The 25338-nt window shown below is 37.9% G+C and overlaps 2 protein-coding genes across 6 annotated transcripts in view; one reads left to right on the top strand and one right to left on the bottom strand.

The window, feature by feature from the left end:
• Positions 1–5666, bottom strand: part of GDAP2 (ganglioside induced differentiation associated protein 2) — a 70848-nt gene extending 65182 nt beyond the window's left edge. For 2 of the 4 annotated variants that reach the window (XM_037826265.1, XM_037826264.1), the window contains exon 1: positions 5443–5666. The gene's annotated coding sequence lies outside the window, so the exon portion shown is untranslated. Of the gene's footprint in view, positions 1–4882; positions 4902–5442 lie in introns of those variants that run through there. The other 2 variants (XM_037826262.1, XM_037826263.1) reach the window with 2 other exon arrangements.
• Positions 5661–25338, top strand: part of WDR3 (WD repeat domain 3) — a 30838-nt gene continuing 11160 nt past the window's right edge. Inside the window, exons 1-15 of one of the 2 annotated variants that reach the window (XM_037826260.1) lie at positions 5661–5781; positions 8603–8805; positions 9738–9947; positions 12408–12526; positions 14085–14163; positions 15063–15158; positions 16511–16624; positions 16825–16926; positions 17199–17296; positions 18307–18414; positions 18926–19156; positions 21584–21677; positions 23619–23720; positions 24478–24563; positions 24742–24877. In XM_037826260.1, the coding sequence (XP_037682188.1) occupies positions 8635–8805; positions 9738–9947; positions 12408–12526; positions 14085–14163; positions 15063–15158; positions 16511–16624; positions 16825–16926; positions 17199–17296; positions 18307–18414; positions 18926–19156; positions 21584–21677; positions 23619–23720; positions 24478–24563; positions 24742–24877 (1746 nt within the window). In that variant the 5' untranslated portion in view covers positions 5661–5781; positions 8603–8634. Of the gene's footprint in view, positions 6093–8602; positions 8806–9737; positions 9948–12407; positions 12527–14084; positions 14164–15062; positions 15159–16510; positions 16625–16824; positions 16927–17198; positions 17297–18306; positions 18415–18925; positions 19157–21583; positions 21678–23618; positions 23721–24477; positions 24564–24741; positions 24878–25338 lie in introns of both variants that reach the window. The other variant, XM_037826261.1, reaches the window with a different exon arrangement.

Genomic DNA, 25338 nt, shown 5'->3' with positions numbered 1-25338 from the left:
CTGCTGCCAATACAAATTCACGCTTTTCTAAGTTGGACCCTCCCTCAACACCATTTGTGGAGGTTAGGTTCATGTGTCAACTTGGCCAGGTGATGGTATCCAGGTGTCTGGTGAAGCAAGCACTAGCGGAACCATTACTGCAAGGACATTTTGTGGCTGCTAAATAAACCAGAAGGCTGGTTTATTAAATCATCATCAATGGGCTGCAGCTGTGACTGATTACATCGATGAATGACATGTCTTCCACAATGAGAGAATGCAATCAGCTGGATTCAATCCAATAAACTGCAGACTTTTAGGCAAGATAGATAGAGGACCTTTACTTCTTCTTCGGCTAACCAGTGAAACATTTCCTGAGGGGTTCGTCGAAGTGCCAGTTCGTTTTCTGAGGAGTTCACTGAACATGTTCATCAAAGTTGCCAGTTCGCTGCCTGAGGAGTTCATTGAACATCTTCACTGGAGTTGCCAGTTTGTTGCCTGCCCTATGGAATTTGAACTCATGCATACCCACAGTTGCGTGAGACACTTCTATAAATCTGATATTTATAGGTATCTCTTGTTGATTTTGTTTCCCTAGAGAACCCTAACTAATACACCATTCAACTATTCTTTTGATCATTTGTGACTAACTCTCTGGGCTATTTCTACATAGTCTCTGTAGTAGCCAGCCTCTAAAGAGGTCCTTTATTGATAACCACTTCCTGATATTCATACCTTTGTATAGCTGCTTCCCACGATTAATAGGGCTGACCTATGTAACCAATAGGACATTGCAGAAATGACAGCATGTTGACTTCCAAGGCTAAGTCACAAAAGACATAGTGGTTTCTACCTTGCTCTCTTGGACCACTCACTTTGGGGAAAGAAAGCAATTATGACTGAAGACACTTAAGCAGCCCCCATGGGAAAAAAGTGAGGCCTCCTGCCAACATTAACTGCCATGCATGTGAGCAAACTACTTTGGAAGTAGATTCTCCAGCCCAGTTGGGCTTCAAATGACTTCAGCCTGGGTTGACATCTTGACTACAACTTTATGAGCAACCATGAGACAGCATCACACAGCTAAGCCACTTCTGCATTTCTGACCCATAGAAACTATAAGATAATAAATGCTTATTTTTGTTTTAAGCCTCTAAATTTTGGGGTAATTTCTTATGCAGAAATAGATAACTAATATGGCATCTTTTCCAAAATTTTCATTTTCTCCAAGCTCCTAAACTTGTTCTCCAACTCACTTTCTGAAGACAATAAAAGGAATGATTGCCTACTATGTCCCAGGCATGCATTCATTCAAGCAACAGAGGCTGCGGAGTCTCTGGTGGAGACAGATTCACAAAAATCACACAAACATAGTTACAAATATACAGTTAAAATCTGTGTTAAGTGTACTATACAGACAGAGGTAAGATTAAATCTGGGAGCCTTAAGATGAGAAAGAGCCTAGGACACCAAAGGAACCCAAAGAAGTTCACTGTGGTAGCCCCAGCAAGTCACAAGGTACTGAATATGTTAAATATGACTTCTAATCCATAATAATCTCACAAAGTAGGTCAAGGTCTTATTTTACAGTGAGGGCAACAAGATCTAGACATTCTATAACCAGCCCAAGGTAACATAACCAGTAAGTGGCAGTTTGGAGATCCAAATCGAGGACCAGGTGCACTAAAACTCATGCTATTTCCATTACATATCACATTGCCTCCTTCTCTTCCTGCAGTTTTGAGAAAACAGAGGTCACAATTCAAGTTGTCTTAACTTCCCTCCAGCTTAAAATCTACCTTAACTTACTTTTTCCAACTTCCAAGTGATTTAGAGGTGTATTCCATACTTCTGAGCCCACCCAAACAACCTCCTTCATCTGAACATTTTACTCCACTTTGTGAGAGCTCCTCTATGAGAGTGTAATAACATCAATTATCCCTTCCCAACATCTTGTTCAACCCCACTGGTTCCTGCTATTCTCAAAAATTTTTCCAACCTGTTTTTTCTTCAAAATACCAACCAAACCCCTCTTTTTCCACCACAACTTTTTAAGAGTAATGTTTTGCAGATCTACTTCCTCTTCTTCATTTATTCAACCTACTGCAGATTTGCTTCCTTCTCTATAACAATGTGTTCAAGGTCAACAATAACTTCCCAATTGTCAAATCCAAGAACTAATCAAACTTTAGCCTCATTTGCTACTGATCATTCCCAGCTTAAAACTATTATCTTCTTTGGCACTACACTCTACCATATTCTCCTACATCTCTGATCACACCTTCTCAGAGTACTTTGCTGTATCTTCTTACCAGCTCTTAAACATCTTGTGACCCAAAAGATATTGGGTGGTAAATGAATAATAAGTAATGCTCATAGCTCTCATTATAGGGCAAAGTTTAATGACATTAAGTGAAAAATACCATAGCACTTAACAAAGAATGAATTCTTTTTCAGTTCCATCTCTAAACAGAAATTGATTTTGCTCACCAAAAAGAGATTTACCCTCCCCCCACAAATACACACACAACTTGGCAATAAAGCAAACTGAACAGTAAAACCAAACTAGGCAGGAAATCCTGATCCCTGATTCCTAAGGAACAGTGGTTCCTAACATTCTTTGGGGTCATGGACCCCTTTAATAGCAAGAAAAACAAAGACCCCTTCACCTCCCCAAAATGTGTGCATACGAGCTCATACAAGCACAAATTTGCAAATAAAGTTGACAGGGTTCCCGGACAGATTAAGAATCCCAGTCACAGAAAAAATGCTGAGTGCTGGGGGTGCCAGGAGACTGCAGTAAACATAGCGACAGGCAGAATTTTGAACAAAATGAAAGGGGAGCAAGACTTCCCACTGAAAACCAACTTTTAAGAGAGTTCTGTACTTTGAATAGGTTCACAAACAATTACTAAGTCTTAGTAAAATAAAATGCTTCATCAGGAGCGTTTATGTCTTATGACTAAAAAGTCTACAAACAGAAGATTCCAGAATGAATGAGGTCTACTTCTTTAGCCATACTATCTTTTAAGGGTTATTCTTGCTATAAAGTATCTTAGTAGAAGAGGACCTGAAGACAAAGAGAACTCACTATGTACCCTTTATAATTCAGATGCCTAGTGAGTATAAATAGTGTAGCTTGATAAGATTTTTAAAAAATCTTATCTTTTAGTTTAAGAAGTCCTCATATTTAATAACTTTAAGTGTCTATGTATTTCTTTATATAAATAATTGGATTGGCTGGAGACAGCAGATTTTATTGTTCAAGCTGCGCAGAATCAGGCAGAACACCTTGGATCACTGTCTCAAAAAACCTAATTTTTGTCTGGACAAAAAAAAAATGGTACCAGTCAAAAGGAAAAAAATAAGAACTTTTAACCTGTTTACTTTTCCTTCAAAACATTTACATTGATTAGACAGACCTGGATAAAAGAACAAAGAGTTGGTCCATGTATTTGACCTCTATTAATTAATACCTCTACCTCTATTTCATTGTTTTCTAGTAAATTACATGTTTACCATTTTTTACTTCTTTGTATTTCAATACTGAAAAGTTCAGGGTGCATCAGGACATTTGTGCACACTATCCCCATGCCAACACCAGATACATGTAAGAATCATTTTATGCAAAAGGAAAGATTGTTTTTGCTGTTGTTGCTGTTGCTCACATGGAAGAACAAACTGAAGTGGTCAAATATGTCAACAATAAATACAGTATTAAAAAAACATTTCTAAGCACCACCAACAGCCAGGTAAAATTTAACACTGTCATTCAGAAACACCCAAAGCACATGCCCTAATGGTGGGTCACTAATACCACCATCATATTAAAAGAACCATACTATGTTTCAATTATAAGCTTTAATACATTTGGTTACTTGAAATGTAAATAAGAAACCACGGTCATACTCTTGAAATAGTGCATAATAATTCTATAAAGTGAATTATCATAGTGCTTAACTGCTGTAGCTCTGATACACACTTATTAAAATTCTCTTTTTCCATCTGTGGAAAAATATTTGCCAATATATTTAATAATGTTAAGAGAACTTAAACAAACAAAAAAAGGTAAAATCATTACTCATACAAACATGAGAAGGAACATGTATTAAAAATTTTATTTGACTCCCAAAGGAACCCCAGCAGATGCTATGACTACATAAAGGGAATCCCAAGAATAGACACATTAATAGATCAGGACTATGAAATGAATGTGCAAAAGGAGGCAACACTAGGTTTTCTACAGGAGAGAAGGGAAATCAATTGATGCACTATGGGACAGGACAGAACCTGGCATATCTAAAGACAAGAATTATTTAGCACTGATACTGGTAATCTACACTTCACACAGCTGCAATAACAGCTTTCATAAAATCAGATAATTCCAGGGTGTCATCTAAATAGAAACTAGACTATGCAGTTTTCCACCGAAGCACATAGTTTGTTTGTCCCTTTAATATAATGCCTACCATCTAGAAGAAATATTAAACATACACACCCAAATGCTCCCTTCCCACCAAACTTGAAAGAAAAGTCTGTTGCCACAATTTCTTCCCTCTCATTCAACACACAGTAATGTTTCAAAAACACTACATACAGCTACAGTCTCATCATATCTATTACCTACTGTTAGAATTCTCTTGAAAGGGGAAGACTAGCTAAACATGTCTTAAAGCCTCAAGAAACGTCCGAAGAAAATCAGATAACGTAAAAAATGACTTATGTTCACTAAGTCTATTTTCTAGGCTGGCTCAGTAAATGAAGGCGGCGGGCTTATTTCTTTTGCATAGTTATATAATGTTAGCTTTAATTTTCCACGGATGTAGACATCAGAACTCGTAACTTCTATGCAACCCAAGAATAAAAGTAGGCAGAACTGCAAGAGAGGAAAGATAATTCCCACCTGGTGACAGAGCACCTGAGCCTTAATCACTAGTCAAGGAGACGCCAGCCCTGGTCACTTCCTCCTCAAGCAGCCAGGGAGCGGGAACACAAAGAAAGGCCAGTGTCACTCCAGGGACTGCGGGAACCCGGACAACTCAGCATCTTGGGCTCAGCGCCTTAACACCCGTGACCCGAGCTGCTCTCGGTTCGTGGAACGCCTACTCCACAGGGACGGCGGCTTAGACTCCACTTTAGTAAGCCAGCCTTGCTACTACGGACCAGCAGGGCTCCCGGCCGTCCAATTTCACCTGCACCCTCGGCTACCGCAACACTGCCGTTTGTGTCCAAGTCTACCTACTCTCTTTCTTCTCGTGGACACGTGGTCCCCCACAGCGCCTCGGGCGAAAGGAAAGTAACCCAAGCCGGGGGAGAAGCTCCAGGCTCATTCCTACAGAGAACAGACAGAACTAGTTCCCTCTGCCCGCACGCCCTTGCCTCAGCCAAGAGCAATGCTCCTCCGGCCGCGCCCCCGGCCCGCTCCGCCCCGCCTTCCCTCCGGACCTCTGTCCCGCCTCTCACCGAACTCTGGGGGTCCCATCCGGGCGGCGGGCGGGACAAGTTAAGCTCCCCGTAGAAGGTAGCAGAGCAGCATTCCCGAACAACCCTCGCCAGGTCTGCGGCCGTCCAGGCGAGTCAAAATCCTAGGAAGGCTGGAATGAACAGCAGGAAGAAGTCTGGGCTGCAAAACAGCGGCTTCCGCCCCTTGCCGGCTCTCACAAATCAGAGCCGGGTTTCCTTCGTCATTTCCTCGTAGAAGGCAAAGGGAACGGCGGGCGGAAGTTGGTCCTAGAAGAGGACCCGGAAGGGGCGGGCCTCGTGGGAGGAGTCAATCAGTCCCAGACCCTCGTGGAGGCTAAGGTGAGTCCTTGAAGTTCCCATCAGCTGGGCGTTCGTGTTCCGCCGTTCGGGTTGGCTGAGGCCCTGGTGGTATCAACAACATCCGTGGTGGAAGAATTTAGAGCCAGTTGCTAGGGTAGAGGGAAACTGGGGTGACTGCGAGCCTCTGCCCCACGGTACCGGGAGCCTCTCTGTCTATACTTGGGGCCTGCGCGTGCTGTCGACGCTGTTGCTGCCTGGCTGTTCCCAGCCTTGGTCGAGGATGCTCTGGGTGTCTGTGGAACTCCTCTCACTCTCTCTTGAATGAAGACTCGGTGTAGGACGTCTGTCAGGTGTGTTACCACGGCCCAGATCTTCAGTGCGTGAAAGCAACATGTCTGGGAGGGCTGTGGGTTGGGAAGCAGAAATGGTAGGACGCGAAGGAGGATGAGGTTGTGAACTCTCTCCAAAAGGCGTCCAAGTGGCGTGGAATACAGTATAAATGCTGAGGTAGGTAAACGGCTGCGAGGATTGGACCAGAACAAAAGGAAGTGGGCCTCAGTGATTAAAACAGACAGAAGAATGAATGTTATTGTAGGTGAGAGAAACAGTATGATGAAGGCAAGGTTGCAGGACAGGAAAGGAAAAACAGCTTGACAATAGAGAACGTTATGTGAGAAATTCAGTGAATTTGATAGGATAAGATCTTGAAAACTGGCAAACAATTTACTCTTGAAGACAGTGCTGTCAAGGGCTTTGGGGTAAAAACAGTGCATTTGTAAAGGTTAGGTAGTATTTTGACTTTTAAATTAAGAGTAAAAAAATCTGGAGGTGAAGATGGTAGGTGAAAAACGAGTGCAGTAACCGTTTTCAAGGGCTGGAACTGAAAGTAGTGGAAAGAGAAAGGGATCCTACTTCAGAGAAACAGTCAGGTGGAGGTAACAGACAAAAGAGGGAACAAGAGAGACAAAGAGAAGCAGTTGAGCATAGTGGTTAAAAGCAGGAATTTTGGAGTTAGACTGCTTGGATTGGAATCCACCTTTGACACTTCCTAGATGAATGGCTTTGGTAAGCTACTTAACATCTCTGTTCTTAGGTTTCCTTATCTGTAAAATGGGGATAAGAATTGTACCTACCTAGGAGTGTTATTGTGAAGGACTTTTTATACTTATATTTATAATATGTGAGACACTCTTCTTAGTGCTTTGTATATGTTAACTCATTTAATTGAGTCAATTTTTATGTGCAATTTAACCATTACACACTTTTACTCAGTTTCCTACATTTAATATATCAGTTACCATATTATAAGCATACTCTTAAACTTGTTTGTTATAATAGTATTTTTTATTAAATAAGCCAAAAGTTATTACAGTGTTCTGAGCCTGAATGTCTCGGAGGATTGTTTTGCCTTGACAGAGTCAGAGAAAATAAGGAGTTTAAGAAACAGGGTGAGGTTGCATTTAGGCGTGTTAAATGTGATCCTGCAGGGTATTTATTCAGTGGGATGTCTAGTAAGTAGTTGAAACTCTATAATTACTATTCATGTAGATGAACAGAACTGGAAACAGACACGAGAGTTCTGAGGTCGAGGCATGCTTTATGAAGTCTCCAAGGAAATAATATAGAAGAAAATGGTAGATGGCCAAAGACTAATGTGAGGAACACCTACAGTTAAGCAGCTGGAGGAGTAAGAGGAGTTGGGGAGAACTGATCAACTGGCTTAGGCTAAGAGTATGCTCATAATAGCTTTCCTTGATTTTTTAATGGGCTATATTTTGGTTCCTGTGATAAGAAAAATGAGGCCAGTAAGTATTTATTAACAAAAAATGTTAGCAGAGAGTTGGGATTGAAGTTTTTTCTGTAACTAAAAAAAAACAAAAAACAAAAAACATTATAATCAGAAAGAGACCCTGTAGAATTAAAACAACTTTTTTAAAAACTACAAAAAAATCTCCAAAAAGGGGATATATTCTTTAGTAATCTTGTGTTTTTTTAAGTTGCCTGGGTGTTTTGGTGATGATTTTCACTTCCATATCAAGAGCAGTCTTGACTTGATATCTCCTTCGCCTTGTCCCTTTTATCCAAAATCAGTGTTTTCAGTGAATTCAAAAATATTGTCTCGAATTGTTCTACCATTTTTCTGTGCCTAGGAGAGGTGAGTGCTCTGATTTTGAAATCAGGGAGACCTCCATAGCCTAAAACAGTGGTTTCCAAAGTGTGGTCCAGGGATCACAGCAATGAAATCATTTGGGAACTTGTTAGAAATGGAAAATCCTGGGTCCCACCCCAGACCTACTAAATGAGAACTGGTTGGTCAGTTGGGGACAGTAGAGCAATTTGTATTGTCACAAGCCCTCCTGGTAAATGGCATGCACACTAGAGTTTGAGAACCACTGTACTAGAAGGTAAGCTTCATGAGATGTCAGGGATTTTATCTTAACACTATATCTCTAGTTCCCAGAACAGTGCCTGTCTAGTTAGTTAGGTTTACAATAAATATTCATTGATAAATATTTTCAGTCACAGGCTGTCTACCTCAGTACTGGCAAATCTTTGATGATGTTTGGATGGGCAGAAGTGAATTATTTAGCTGCACTAAGGCTATAATGTCAGATATTTGTGAGGTGGGCATGGCAGTGTGATCAGTTTGAAACTTGAGGAATTATACGTTGAGGAATGAGGGATTGCATGTTGAGTCAGCAGTGAATGAACAATGAAGATGTGCAGGTGTTTTATGTATGATTTATTCGGAATAAATAATTAAGCCATAAGTTATATGCTTTTAACCACAAAATAAGCAGTTGATGTTTGCTGGCCTAAGATATCCAAAGAACTGAGTTTTCTCTGTTTGCATGCACAGATTTCCTCCCTTGTGGTATCAGACTTTATAACATGGGTCTCACCAAGCAATACCTACGCTATGTTGCCAGTGCAGTCTTTGGCCTCATTGGCAGCCAAAAAGGTAATATTGTCTTTGTGACACTTCGTGGTGAGAAAGGACGGTATGTTGCAGTACCAGCCTGTGAACATGTTTTCATCTGGGACTTACGGAAAGGAGAGAAGGTGAGCCAGAAATCAGCTGGGTTGATATTGATTCATGGGTGTTTGAGAAAGGAGAGGCAGAAGTGGGAGAGCTGGGATTTATCATGCACAGATTTTTTTGTATGCGCTCCTAGAAGAGAAATCTTTTTCCTTTGTGTGCGGATAGCCAACCAAGTATCAGGTTCTGTTGTATCCTTCTACCTAAATACTGAAAACCACAACCAAATAGGAATTTATCTCATAGGTGTCAGAAAGTTAATTATTTGTAGTCATTATTTTATTGTTGATGCATGTTAGTTATTCTCTTCTTTACCAATCTCCCTGTTTTTCAGGTTGTTTTACTTGTCCTCACAGCCGGTTATAAAATTTATAAACTTATAAAATTTTAAAATTTATAAAATTATATAAATTTATAAAAATTTATAAAGAATGTAACTCTGCTGACTGAATCTTACTTATACAGATGACTCCCAAGGATTGTTAAACTAGGCTTGGATACTTCCCTAAGCCTACTAGATATAGTCATTTTGATATTGGCCACTCAACCTTGTGACTCCCACGAGGTTAATATTTTGATGCTTGTCGTCCAGGGTCCCTTGAGAATAAAGCCACTACAGCACTTTGGTGCCTTGCAGGTTGTTTCTTGCAAAATGGGGCTCTATTAAAGCAAGGATGGGTTTATAACCCTTTATTGAAAACTATTCATGTTGCCATGTAATTTATTGTACTGGAATTTTTGCATGGATTATGCTAATGCAGAGCTTTGGAAAAAGTAATTAAACCTTTTCCTGAGTGTTTCGTTACCCAATTCCTACATTAAAGAACTTGAGATGGGTTGTAGAGTTGTATTATTATTTGTAATAGTGATTTGGGATTATTGATCTCAATTTTAGTGTGACTGATTATTCCCATATTTAACTTGTCTACATTGTGTTTGTTTCTTACAATTTCAGATCCTCATCCTTCAGGGACTTAAACAAGAAGTCACTTCTTTGTGCCCTTCGCCAGATGGGCTGCACTTGGCTGTTGGTTATGAGGATGGGTCTGTCCGAATCTTCAGTCTTCTGAGTGGGGAAGGAAACGTGACTTTCAATGGACACAAAGCAGCTGTCACTGCCTTGAAGTATGATCAGCTAGGAGGCAGGCTCGCCTCTGGGTCCAAGGTAAGACCTTGAATCAGGTACCCAGACTTTGATATACTGAAGGAAGGTAAGACCTATCTGAAGGAAGTTGTTCACAAGACTTGTCAAGTGAAACGATGGGTTTTCAATGGTGCAAAAAAGAATAGATGATGGAAATAGAGTAAGGAGAGTGGATGTGAATTGAGAGGTTCCTTTTTTTTTTCTGTTAAAATCTTGAATAAAGCTTATTAAATATAGGAACCAGAATGGACACCCATTGTAATTATATTGTATCATTTTGGAAATGCTACCCAAAACAGTAAAATGAGGAAGAGCATCAAAGACTGGAAGAGACAAAATGAGCTTGGTAAAATCAGTAGCTTTCCTATATCTCAAAAGTCGTAAGTTAGAAAATATAATGAGAGAAAAAAAATCCATTTATAATAGAAGGTTAAATAACACACCTGAAAATAGCATGAAACTTTACTGAAGCATGTGTAAAAAAAAACCAGAATAAACAGAGATATAAACCATGTTCTTGAATGGGAAGACAAAGTTTTGAAAAGATGCTAGTTTATTCTAATTAATATATATAGTTAAAACAATTTAATTTCCTAAAGGTTTTTTGTTTGTTTTTTGGAACTTGACCAAATTATTTAAACACATGTATGGAAAAACAAATGAATTGGAAAAACCAAAATTTTGGAAATGAAGAATAATAAAAGAGAATTGCAGATATTAAAGCATATTATAAAGCCATAATTTAATATGTATTGATGTAATAATACAAAATAATCAGATTATTGCAACCAAATAGAAATTCTAGAAACAAATCCATTTTTATATTTCTAATTGGTATATTTTAAAGATGACATTTCTGTGAGTAGAAAAACTTTGGATTATTTATTAAATAGTACTCAGTCAATAGGCTAACTACCTAGGAAATTTTAAATTAGAGCTTTTCCCTCATACCATATCCCAAAATGAATCACTGATTAAAGACTTAATATTAATATTATATTAATATTATAAAAATAAACTAGAAAATATATAAGTAAACATATGCATATATCTGATATCAAAGTGGAAAAGGACTTCAAGCATATCAGCAAAGAAAGAAATTATAAAGGAAGAGATTGATTTGAATACTTAAAATTTAAAACATTTATACATAAAAGGACAATGGAAAAGGGAAAGTAATAGTTTTAATATAAAAAGTAAGGAGTAATGTCATCCATCTATTAATAACTTCCAAACAATCACATAAAAAATGACAACAAAAGAAAGGCAGACATGAATTGGCAGCTAACAAAAGAGGTACAGGTAGCCAATAAGCATGTAAAAAGTTTGTCATTAGTAATCAAGAATGCAAATTTAAAATAAATAGATACTCCTTTTTATTTATGAAATTGTCACCATTTTTTTTTTGTTGTTTTTTTGTTTTGTTTAGTACCAAATGAGTAATTTTATTTCTTATCTGTCAGTTACAAGTTTATAACCAGGGTGCCCCAGGCACTTTTCACAGCTCTGGACAATCCAGCCAGATTGTCCAGATTTCTGAGCTGGTCGACTTAGTACAGGGATTAATTACCTCCTTAACACATTTGTTTGTTTGTCTCTCTGAGCACTATCTGCCCTTAATTACTGTCAGTTTGTGAGGAGATGACAGAAGTACAAGGGGAGGACAGGAACTCCTATGCCCGTCTGTTCATTTCTTGCATGGGCAGGCATAGCAGAGAGTTACTGAAGCAGTCACTAAGCCCACTTGGGAGTTTTCTCTTTTCACCTGCTATGGCTTGAATTTTGCCATATTTGCTGTAAGGACATGTGTCACGGGTTTTTAGAAAACTGTTAATATTCAGAGTGGAGGGGACAGGGAAATTTGTGTTGTTATTCGTGTTGCTGGTCATTCATATAGATTGCTGCAACCTTTTGGGAGATGATTCTGATGGTGTGAATAAAACAAACATATCTTTTAGCCAGAGAGTTCCCTTTTTTTCATATTCTGATCAGAGATGTGTACAAAAATTCATTTAATAAGATGTTCATTTCAGTATATTTATGATAGCAGAAAATTGTGAACAGCTGTCTAAAACAAAATTATTTAAATAAATTAGTTATATCCTTAGAATCGATTAACATATAAGCATTAAAAGTGAGCCTTCTAGAATGACTTGGAAAAATGGAAATACATTAAATGAGCAAAAAAAAAAAGGACCATAAAGTGATGTGACGAGCATGATCTTGTTTTCTAATAGGAAAATAAGAACATGGATGTATACATAAAGAAGACTGGAATAATATAAAACAAAATAATGTGATTATTCTTGATTGTGGAATTAAGTATGGTGTTTATTTTCTTCCATGCTTTTCTGTATGTTTTCCAAATTTTCTGCAAGGACTATATGTTGCCTCTGCAATAAAAATAATGTATGGTTTGTCAAGTTATGCCTTTTATGATAGAAAAAATCATTTTTCTTCTGGGTTATTTGATCACTTTAGGACACAGATATTATTGTGTGGGATGTGATCAACGAAAGTGGCCTCTACCGTCTAAAGGGGCACAAGGATGCCATCACACAAGTATTGTTTCTACAAGAAAAGAATCTGCTAGTTACTAGGTAAGGAAATAGTGGTCCCATTTCCAGTTCTTTTCTAAGTGAATTAATTGGAAAGGTTTTAGAAGAGAGAATTTACTTTCTTCCTTACTTGTTTCTCCACGCTTTACTTAGGCTCATGTGCTAGTTTCCTCTCCTCTCTGCTTCCTTCTCTGTGTCCCCCCCCCCTTACAGTATTATAATTGTTATCCAGGGTTATTTGTAAAATTTTTTATTCCTTCTGATTTGTCATTCTTTTTCCCATGCTCCCTAATCTGTTGGCATACCTTTTCTAGAATGATCTTTATCTACCTCCTGGAATTCCTAGAGAGTCAGGAGAGCAGAATATGGAGCAGTGGGCAGATGTGAATACCAAGCACTTATTTGAATTAGCCTGCTTTTTGAGAAGTGACATACCCCATTTGTTAGGTCCTCTGAATATTTATTAGGTTAAACCATGTGAAATTTCTCTTCATGTTGGTCAAAAATGGTCAGATATCAGTAATTACACATGGTTTAACCTAATGTAATTATTATTAGTTCCTAAGGATTGGCCATCCAGGAAAGACTGAGATCCTAAGATTTGCTACTCATTAATTAAAGGAACCATGCTAATGACTTAGAAGAAATTGTGAAGGAGCAAAAAAATGCTGGTACCGGTGGATTTGTTCTTGTGGAATAGCGTGTAGGTACACTAGTGTGTCTTGTTCAGATTTATACAGATTTTGTGAGAAAACGATTCTACAATTCTAATGGAAAATTTACGTGTTACAGCTTAGGGAATCAAAAGTAAAGAAAATAACCCTGTGAGATGGGATTTATGGGAGAGACTTTGTAAAACAGGTGAGTCCATCCATCTTCCCCCAGTTTGGTCATGAAGGAGGATTGCTTTAGATTTATGTTAGTAAATATGCATTTAAGGCAGGAAGAGTAGAGCCCATTGGCAGAGAGGGGTCGCATTAGGACATTGAGGGCCAATTAATGCTAGGTTTTAAGAATGGTGCTCAAGATTCTGATTTTGATTTCACAGGGAACATTGAGCCAATATAAATTTTTAAAAATTTGAGATTATCTGATGGTGTATTGGATGGAATGAGAGAACAAGAATGGACAGGGAAAGCAGATTAGAAGCTGTTAAAATAAGTCAGGCATTCGGCTTTAAATTTGTTTACAGAAATGGATTGGAAGGATTCAGAGGAGGCATTTTTAGGACATTTCAGGAGATTAACTGGATGTGGGAGACAAGGGAGCAGGAGAGGTCTGAGATGTTTCAAAGTTAGTCTGAGAGAATGTTGACGCTGTGATGCTGGAAGTGATGGGATAAAGGGATGATGAATCCAATACTGGTTCTTTGGTACTCTGAATTCTAAGTAATTTTTATGCTTAATAGATGAAACAAATAAGAATGCCCACAAGGAGAGTTAGGGTTCTTTACCTTTCAGAGGAAAGATCAGGTAAAATAATAAATTAGATGTTATTACAGTGTATTGCCTTTTTAAAGCAACAAAGGAGTTCTTGGTATCCTTGTTTTAATAGTTTAATGATTCTTCCTAAAAATCATTTTTCCCCCTATTTCTTTCAGCGGGAAAGATACCGTGGTGAAATGGTGGGACCTTGATACCCAACACTGCTTCAAAACAATGGTTGGCCACCGAACTGAGGTAAATGTAGGGTCATGGGTCTAGGGAAGGGGTGGCAAGGCAAAAAGGAGAAGATGGCTTTCTTCACTGACTCTTTTACAGCTTTTTGTTTTTACTGCTCACCACAATCATTGTATGTTGCCTTGAGAAATGGTGAAGTTAGTGTGGTGGAAAAAGTACCAGCCATTGAAGCAGACAAACTGCTCTGGCATTTAGTAAAAATTGACACTGGGTAAGTTTTTAATATCTGAGTTTCGTCATTTTTAAGTAAGTGTCCACCTTATTATTGGGAGGTTCAGTGATACTGTATGTACAGTGTCTGGCCCAGCAACACATAAACAGCAAATTGTAACTGTAATCATAATAGTTACCCAAACACAGGTCTATTCAGTAGACTTCAGGGAATATTACACACATCTTGAAACCTCTTCAGTGCTTTATTCATATCAGGCTTTCAAAAATTTACTTTGAATTAATGAGAAAAGCAGATTGGACTCTTTGTTGATTTGTGGCAATATTGTTTTCATTGTTTAATTGTTGGAAATTTGAGGCTGAAAAATAGGCAGTAGACATTTATTGAGCACCTTTTATTTGCTAGGCACTGCTGAAAGCAAGAATTATAAGACTTAAAATCATTTGAGTGGATTCTAATTATGATTTATGTTGACCAGCCATTATCTAAATTTAAGAATAAGAAATTAGAATCTACTAGTATCACATAAGTGCCAATTCCACCATAGGCCATTTTTTTCTCTAAGTGAAATTTCTCCTAGTGCATTTTGGAAGTGTTGCCTTCATATGCTTTCTCTTGAAAATGCCAAAGAGATTTCACTACAGTATATTCAGACTTTTGAAATGTCACCTTGTACAATCTGGAATCTTTTAAAATGATATTATTTGTGTCTTTTTATGCTCTGTAGGTATGGGGGCTGGTTCTGGTGTCAGGAGAAAAGCGACTCATCACTGGAGCTTCAGACAGTGAACTGAGGGCTTGGGACATAGCCTATCTGCAAGAGGTAATAACTTCTTTCTGATCATGGGCAATGCCGTTTCAGCAGTTTCACAGGCTCATTGAATATAGAATGAGATATAATTTTCATGTACTTTATATGGTATCAGATATTGATAACCTATGATTTCTAGACAAGTTTTTTCTTCATTATATGTCCATTGCCCTCTTTTTTTTGAAGCCAGAAGCTGGATAGCTTTAGACTTACAGCTTCCAGTAGTGCTAATCTTTCAGTTTGTGGGGTTCTTAGCCTGATATTCCTGGACCTTTGGGTGTCCATGGATGGATTTCAGAGTATCTGTGACCTTTTTCCCTCAAAAATCTGTGTAGAATTTGTGTGTGTTTATAAATGTGTATATTCTGAGAAGAAAATCTATAGTTTTTTCCTCAGATATTCCGAGAAATTTGTGTGGAAAAAAAATTAAGGACCTCAGGTTTAGCCGGAGTGAGATGTGTAGGTTTTGTGTCCAGTAGCCATTTTGATGGGTTTTATATTACTAGATGAGGTTTTATCTTTTATTTAAAGAGAAAATACAAACTCTTTTGCAGTATCTTTGTGATTCTTAATGCCAGTTTGAATCTTTCCCTCTGGAATATGTTAGACCTTTCACCTGAGGATAAGGAAGATGTTTTGGTTTCCTAGGCTGCTCAAGCAAGTACCATGTAATGGTTCAACTGAAACAATGGGGAATTATTAACTTACAGTTTTGAGACTAAAAGAAAGTCCAAATCAAGGCATCATGAAGGTGATACTTCAAGGTGTCTCCTTGAAGACAGTGGTATTTTGGAGCTGGCAGCCGGTGATCCCCATCCTTAGTTTGTCACATGGCAAGCACATGGTAGTGTCTCCTGGTCTCTTCCTTCTCGTCTGAGTTCCCCTGATATTCAGCTTCTGACTGCTTTGGCTATGGCTGTCTTCTTTCTTTGCTTGAATTTCATTCTCTTAGAAGACTCCAGCATTAGGATTAAGACCCATCCTGATTGGGGTGGACCACACCTTAACTGAAGTGACCGCAACAAAAGTTCCTATTTACAATGGGTTCACACCCACAGGAATGGATTAGAACATGTTTTTCTAGGGTACATACAGCTTCAAACTACCACAAAAGGTTTTTTTTCACCTCATTACTAAACAGTAGTCTTTATACTATAGAAAGTTAGTGGTGATAATACAATGAATAACATTTTGTTTGTATTTGATAAAGTTATTTTTTAATATAGTCTGATATGTGTCCTGCCATTGAAGACATTTGGTCAGAGAGATCACTAATTGGAAGGTATTAGCGGCCATAAGGAGAGGTTTCTAGGTCATCATGGAACACATTATGTCAGCTTTTATTTTCCCATTTTATGAAATAGATTGAAGACCTAGAAGAACCAGAGTCCAAGAAAATCAAAAAGTCTTCCTCTGGAATACAGAATACACATGAAGCAGAGGATGGTACTCTTGAAATGGATGATGCTCCTGAGGAGGTAAATATTTTTTGCTTCTCATCTTCGGTAGAGTTGAATGGCAGGAAATATGAGAATTGTAGATTTAAACATTGAATTTTTTGCCACTATTGTAGGGAATATTTAACTTTGTTGCCTACATTTCTTAGAATCATATCTTTACAGAGGCTCAGCAGAACTTACATTTAACTTTCATCCTGTTTTTCTGGCTTCTTCTGTAGCGCATCCTTTCATGCAGAAAGGCTGGTTCCATAATGCGGGAAGGAAGAGACAGAGTTGTGAACCTTGTAGTCGACAGGACAGGCAGGATTCTTGCTTGTCATGTGAGTACCACCAGGCTTTTTAGAAAATAGCAAGGACTAGGCAGTTCCATTCAGAGACTCATTCTCCTTTCATATGTTTTCTTTGGTCATGTTAATAATTCGTTATATGAATTCCCATTTTACACATGAGAAAACAGACTAAAATTAAGTAAACTGACTTAGGTAATACAGCTAGTAAGAGAAGAAAAATAAAGATTGTTTCAGTCTTAAAGAGAATAAGGTAAATTATAAATTGCCTACACTGCACTCACATTAACCTTTTGCCTTTCTAGGGAACTGATTCAGTGTTAGAAGTGTTTTTTATTCTTTCTGAAGAGGAAATTCAGAAGAAAAAGGATAAAAAGATGAAGAAAGCTAGAAAGAAAGCAAAGTACGTTTTTTAATTGTGCATTAATAGTAAAGTATCCTGGGTGAGCCAGACCACACTTTACTGATAAAAAAATTATGGCTTCTTCAATGGAGATGATATTATTCTGTTATTAGCAATTACTGTTAGAGAAGAATTTGTGTGATGCTGTTGATTCATGTTTTGAATTTCTACTTTTTAGAGACTATAACTAGTATATTTCTGGTTCTTGAACTCAGAGCCGTATAGAACATATTTAAAAAATAACTGCTATTGTAGTTAGTTCAAGATCTTGTTCCCTTGAGACATCTTGATTTTAAAAGATTACTGTGAACTTTTCAGGGGGGCTAGGGGAGCAGTGGAATAGCTTTTAAATTGCTTCACTCTTAGAGGGTGGCAGTGTATCTTAAATGGCAGAGCCTGTAAGAAAGGAAGCTGAGTTGTATAATGCTAACCATTGGGACTGAAAAGAAAGACTAGATAGTTACATAAACTGAAGTTTGAGAGCAGAATAACTTTGAAATAGGTCACTGTAACTGTAGAAATCCATTTCTCGATGGTTAAAAACTTACAAGTTTCAAAGGAATAAGTCATCTGATGTGGTAGATCTTTTAAAAAAACTGATTTTTTTCACAACTTGGTGACATGGTTGAGTTGTTATATGCAGGTTAATAAATTTTCTAAAAAGTCCTGAAGTTCGAAACATTTGCAAGAAACATATCAGTGAAATAATTTGAAATATCCAGAATTATCCCTGGAAATTTTATGGGCTATAGAGTCCATTTATTGTGGGTACCAATTTAATGGAGTAATACTTCATATTTACATGATACTATAGCTTACAAAGCATTTTCACATATACTGCATTGCTTAATTTTGGTGATAATCCTGTGTCATTAAGTGACTTTCCCAGGATCACATAGTTTGTTGGTGTCAGAGCCAGGACTTGAACTCAAGTAATAACAAAGCTGCTTTTAGAAAAGTGATAGCATGATAGTCTCTCTTTTTTTTTTTTTTTTAACTCCCCTGCCTAGATTAAATTCCTGCAAAGGGGAGGAGGAAGACCTTGAAATCAATGTTGAAATGACATTGCAAGATGAAATCCAACGGGTGACTAACATCAAAACTTCTGCCAAAATCAAGTGAGTAAAGATATGTTATTGAGGCTATTATATAAATAAAGAGCGATAAAATTTTATTGGCTTTTTCATTATACTTGTTAGCTGTCTGTATGAATTGCATACTAGGAGAGAGTGATCAAGGATGCCTGTGTCACATTCTGTTCCTGCTGCCCTCACCAAGAGATCCCTTACTCATCATCTCATATTGGGATTGTAATAACCTTTTAGTTATTCATTTACTGTTCTTTCCCACTGCCAATATTTTAAAAAATATATATCCTAAGTTTACATAAAAAGTAGATTCATAAAAATGAGAAATATCAGAACCAGGGTCTGAACCCGCATTTCTTTGGCTTAAAAGCCTATACTTGACTACTACATAATACTCACAGCACCCCTTTATTTGTAAAATTCTTTATACTTGTTCAAAACTTCATATAGATCAAGGATGGTGCAAAGCAGTCTTAGAAAAAGTTAACCTGTAAAATAAGATGATGCCTAGAATATTTGATATGAATATTTTCCCATACAGATCCTTTGACTTGATTCATTCACCTCAAGGAGAGTTAAAGGCTGTCTTCCTCCTACAAAACAACCTGGTGGAATTGTATTCACTGAATGCATCCACATCTATGCCTCAGCCTGTCAGAACAAGCAGAATTACCATCGGAGGTCACCGCAGTGATGTCCGGACTTTGTCATTCAGCTCTGACAATATTGCTATCCTTTCAGCAGCAGCTGATTCCATTAAGATATGGAACAGGTTTGTGAAGCGATGTTTGCCATAGCTTCATCTAGTAGTATTCTCTTCCGTTTGAATTATGTTTTGGTGTGCTTGGTGGTTATTGGCTTCTTAATGCCCTAGATACAATTCCCTCACAATGTATCTTCAGTGCATTTTGGCGATAGGCCTGTGGAGTTTAGAGTAGGAAAAACTGCCTTTTTAAATTTGGTGCAATAAACATCTTAAAGCTCTCTCCATGTCTGGAGCCTCGCAGCTTGTACTTGGCCAGAGAAAAACATACAATCATATTGCTTACCCTTTAAATTCAGATAGGCATTTAATGCCACCCATTAATCTTGCAGTATTTCTCATTCATTCTTTTACTGTCCTACATGACTATTTCACATTCTCCTCCTCAAACCTTAAAATCCCTCAGCTCCTTTAAGTTGATCACCTTACTTACTAGTTTGCTGAAAAAAATAGAAGCATTTAGAAGAGAATGTTCATATTTACAAATGTTCCTATGTCTGCCTACCTGGCTGCATCCATACCGACATACGTTGCCTTTCCTCCTGATACTGTTTTGCTCCTGCCTAAGGCTGATCACAACTTGTGTAACAGGTCTTTTTTCCTCTCCTCTCCTAGCAATTTTTCTTCCTCTCCTGCATCATCAATTTTCCCTCTTTTTTGAATCACTTCCCCTTACCATGCAGATGTGTTATAATATCTCCCATCTTAAAAGAAATAATTATTCTCTTCACATTCCTCCTCTCCAGATACTGCCCCATTTCTCACTGTCTCTGATTCCTTCTCTCCAGTCTTTCTTCATCTGTCTTATTAGGCTTTTACCTGCACAGTTTTTCCGAAACAGCTCTCATCATTTCATCAGTGATGCTCATGTTTCTAAACCTAGTGGCCTATCAACTTCATTTGGCAATCCCTCCTTGAATTGATAACTTTCTCCTTTTTGAAACACTTTTTATTTCACTTTCATTACTTCCTGTCGCTGGCTGTTTCTTCTCAGTCTTTGCTGGATCCTGTTTTCTGATCTTTAAATGTTGGAGCTCTTCTGGGCTGAATGCTTGGGCCTTTTCTCTATCTACACCCCTTTAAATGCCATCTCCGTGCTGATGATGCATACATTTATATCTCTATCCTTGGCTTCTCCCCTGAATACCAGAATCATATCCAAACACTTACTCTCTATCACCACTTGGATGTCTATTTACGGATCTCAAACTTTTATATGTCCCAAGTTAAACTTTTGACCTTCTTTTTCCCAGTTCTCCTACCTGTTGTTCCTACAGACTTCCCCATCTCAATAATGACTTTCTTCCGTTTGTTCAAGCCCAAAGCCTTATAGCCATCCTTGATTTTTATCATATCCCGTATTCTATCCATTAGCAAATCATATCAACTCTGCCTTCAAAACTTATTCAGAATCCAACCACATCTCACCACCTGCATTGCTACCACCATGATCCAAACGAATCAACTCTCATCTGGGTTATTGTTGTAGCCTCCTAACTGGTCTCTCTGCTTCCTAGCTTGCCCCTCTTTAGAGTATTCTACACAGTGTAATCTTTCTATAATGCAGGGTAGATAACTTCCAAAAATTCCATCTAACTAACTAAAAGCCAAAGTTCTTACAGATCTTTCTCTTGTTACTCTTTCCTTTGTTCCCCTGGAGCTATACTGGCCTTCTTGCAGTCCCTTGAACACAAGAATGCACCTGCCTCATGGCTTTTGTGCTCACTGTTCTTTTTGCCTGGTACCGTCGTCCCCCATCTGTCTACACCCTTTCTCCCTGATCTACTCAATCCAATAACAATCTTGCAATCTGCTCCTCACCTCTTGCACTCTGCATCCCCTTAACCCGGCACTGTTTCTCTATAGCATTTACTATCATCTGATATACCAAATATTTACATATTTGTTTACTGTTTATGTCTACTCCTGCCCCCAAAGAATATGAGGCAAGATATATGAGGTTAGAGACCTCTTTTGTTCCCTATTAATTTTCCAGCACCGTGAGCAGTACTTGGCATATAGTGGGCATTCAGTTAATGTTTGTTGAATGAATGGCCATTTGATTTATATTTGTTGAATGGATGAATGTTTATGGTCCTATAAGATGAACTTTGCTTGTAGGGATATGCTCATTTGACTTGCAATGTTGGGCTCAGTTGCTTCTTGTAATGGTAGATTGGTATCTGTGGAGCACAACAGAGGCTCTTCTCTGCCCTGCCTGTTCTTAGGATTAGGAGGTCCCAACAAAGAAAACAAAGTTAGATGCAATTTAATGTTTTCTCTTTTAACAATAGTTAGGTTTGAGCCAAAAGTTATTGAGGCTTTTGTCTTCTCTCATGTTGACTAGTCTGTATGACTACATGTGTATTCAAACCTCTAAGATGGGGAAGCAGTTCCTCTTAACATAATGAGTTCTTTATTCCTCCTTCCTGACAGGTCTACCCTGCAGTGTATTCGCACGATGACCTGTGACTATGCACTTTGCTCGTTCTTTGTACCTGGTGATAGGCAGGTGATCTTAGGAACAAAGGTAAACAGACCTTTTCTTGGTTTTGGGGGCCTTTCTACTTAATATTCTTAAAGTTGTTTACAAAATCCTGTTCCTTTGTTAGCATACATGTAGTAGAGTTAGGTAATATGGGAGGGCATTAGTTGATTGCCCTTTTTAAGTATTCTTTGTCTCTTTATATGGTGTAAAAATCAAAGCATATGTAAAATTAAGAAGAAAATAAAAATGATGACTCACATATATATACCATTAACATTTTGGTGATTGTCCTTTCATGTATCTTTTTATAAACTCATGTTTTGGGTAGATTAATGATAAAGTATACTAAGTACCTAGCGTCATAGTTGGCAGATAGAGGTATTCAATAAAGGCAAACTGACCAAGTCCTCATTCCCAGCTGCCAGTCAGATTGGGAGACAGCCATGTGGAAATAGCTTGGAATTTGCAGCAAGAAGATGTGGATTTGGATCCACATTCTCCCCCTCAACAAAAGGGGTAATTGGGAGCAAGGAACATACACTTCTCTTAGTGTGTTCCTCATCTATATAATGGGATGATGACACTTGCTTTCTGACAACAGCTTTGGCACCAGTCTGGCCTAGGTTTGAATCCTAGGCCACATACCAACTTCGTGACCTTTAGGCAAGTTACTTAATCCTATTAGCCTTATTTTTCTCATGTGAAATGATGTCAGTAACCTATGTCACAGAGAGGAAGTATGTAAAGCAGTTAGCACAGAGACTGGCTCAGAGCAAATACGCAATAAATATGAGCTGGTAGCTTAGATAGCAGTAGTAGTAGAAGTGAGAATAGGGTGAAATAAGGTCTATGGAATGTTTTGAAAAGTGTTTTGCAAGTATTTGTCATTACCCCCATAAAGCAATGGCATGTGTATATGATTATTTTTATTAGAAAATCTATGGATCACAACAGATTTTTCTTAGCCAGCAAAAAAAGTGTAAAATAGTCTTGAGAGATTTTAGGTTCATTGTCAGGGTAACAATGCTAACATTTCAGTTAAAAGCTTCCCTCATTTTTCATTCATTCTTTTAACAAATATCCATTGAATATTTGCAGTTGCGAAAGCATTTTGCTAATAGCTTCGAAAACTACCTGTAAAACTAAAACACAATCTCTAGCTTTTCCCTGTGCTAGTCAGTTTTAACATACATTATCTAATTTAATCCCCATGACAGTTTTGGGAGGTTGATGATATAAACTCTGTTTTACAATGAAAAAGCAGGTTCATGGAGATAAATTCACCAGTGGTCACAGAGTTGGAAAGATGCAGACCTGGGATTTAAGTTAAGTTTATGCTCTTTCCACAATACTGCAGTATCTCATCATAGATCAGGCCTTGGCTCTGTGCTTGTTACGTGCTGACACTGTGACCATGGCACATACAGAGCTCTAAACAGGAACCATGAGATTATTGTTTTCTAAGCTACTGTTGTTTTTTTAGTTCATTGCTCACCACCCCCACTCCCCACCCCTCTGGCACGTAGGTCATTGTCAGTGCACTGTAGAAGAGGAAACCAAAACTAAATGGAGTAGAGTTGGTCATGCCAATAACTGTAAAGGATAGCCCACTTAATGGATTAAGCTTTAAAGGCTTTTATGTTTGCTATTTCCTATTTATTCTGATTTGCCAACGGCCATGATATTTCGCTTTCAGAGGTGGGGAAACCACGTAAGTGACCACATAGTCCAGTAATACAAGCTGCACTATTCCATAGTTGTATGGTGTGTCAGCCCTGTCATATTTAACTCAACATGTCAGTAAGGGATTTGGCAGCAATTATTCAAATAGAGAAAACAGAGCATAACTTGTGATCCATTTCTTAAGCAACTGACCATACTGTTGCTTCTTTGGTTATTAAATCTTTTCTAAATTGTGTAGGCTTGAATCAGGGAAATTGTAGATGTGCTCAGGCAAGGTGTGCTCATTCTGTGTCTTGTTAGACAGGGAAGCTGCAGCTTTATGACTTGGCCTCAGGAAATCTGCTGGAGACAGTAGATGCACATGATGGAGCTCTGTGGTCCATGTCTCTCTCTCCAGATCAGGTAAATGAACCAGATGTTAAATATCTGGGCTTCACTGCTTTGGGTGCATTTCCCAATTCTTTTATCCAGTTTTTACTACTGCGTGAGAAAAAATATCTCTGGTTTCTTCAAAGAAAGATTTGTCTAATCTTTAGACTTAATATATGATGCCATCCCATACACCTGATAATATGAATAGCTGTCATTAAGAAATGGTTTCTTATTCATATCTGCTCTTGATCATCATCTACATGACATTAAACAGCTTACTCTCATGATTTTTTGCCAGTGGTTTGAGATACTTCTTAAGGGGAAATATTCTTTTGGGCAGCACAAAGCAGAGGATAGAGTAAACTTGACTGCTTCTCTCTTTGTCCATATTCTATGACTGTATATGACTAGTATTTTTAGCAAATATGTCAGCCTTTAAAAATCAAGAAAGTGTGCTCCCTTTCAAAGTAGTTACCAGGGGAATGGTATATTTACTCTAGTGATGGGTGCTGTTGCTTAGAACATTTTGAGATTTTTTTTTTGATATTCTCAGTGGTGTCAAACATTGGTGCAGTCAGAGTAGATATTATATTTGGAAAAAAATAAATCTGGAGTTTAGAGGGCATAATGCCAAATAGCAGTTAAGGATGTTAAGAGAAGGCATATTTTTCTTGTTATCCCCTGCTGTTAAGTAAAAATGCCTTTTAGAATATTTTGATGTTTCTTCTTATCAAAGTTTCTGTGCTAATTAAAATAGGTTTTAATCGAAGTTTCATTTGATTTTCAGCATGGCTTTGTGACTGGCAGTGCAGATAAATCTGTCAAGTTCTGGGATTTTGAACTGGTGAAAGATGAAAATAGTACTCAAAAGAGGTGAGTATACATTTTTTTATTTGTGTCCATTTTCAGGAGTGAAAATGGGGACCCACTGAATGGCTTTTTGACATAAGTATTTCATGGGACTCTGTGACACTGATTTTTTGGAATTGCTTGCATTTATGAAGTACTCATTTATGTATTTATTTTTCTTGATGGCTTTCTAAAATGTTAGGCTTTCTGTGAAGCAAACCCGTACCTTGCAACTTGATGAGGACGTTCTGTGTGTCAGTTACTCTCCCAATCACAAGCTATTGGCTGTGTCTTTGCTGGACTGTACTGTGAAAATTTTCTATGTCGACACTCTGAAGGTACAATGATTATGCCTGGGAATATTTTCTTTCTGAGTGACTGACCTTAACAACTTGGGTTGAGACTATTAAAAAAGTGTCCTTTACTGTGTCCAGTATATTTCTAAAAATTTGTGTGTGAATGAATCAAACCATTTTATGTGCATTAGGGAAGCTAAAGTTTTAAAAGAATCCTATGGCCCATGAATTTTTTTTTTAAGCAAACTATATTTCATATGTTCAGAAAATCTTGTGGGCAGAGATCCTTTAATAAGCCAGTGGTTTTTGAGAGCATTGCTAAGGATCCTGGGCAGTGATTCCACATTTGGCTGTACATCAGGATCATTTGGATTGCTTTTTAAAATATAGATTAACAGGACCTATTCCCATATTCTGACTGAGGCAGTAATGCTTCCAGGGGAGTATTCTTGGCAGGCACATGTTGAATCTGCATAGTGGGCCCAGGTACTCTTAACAAGCTA

The sequence above is a fragment of the Choloepus didactylus genome, chromosome 2, assembly GCF_015220235.1.
Source record: "Choloepus didactylus isolate mChoDid1 chromosome 2, mChoDid1.pri, whole genome shotgun sequence".
In the NCBI taxonomy this organism is placed as follows: Eukaryota; Metazoa; Chordata; class Mammalia; order Pilosa; family Megalonychidae; genus Choloepus; species Choloepus didactylus.
The sequence above is the reverse complement of the archived record's forward strand: the minus strand, read 5'-3'. Positions and strand labels throughout refer to the sequence as shown.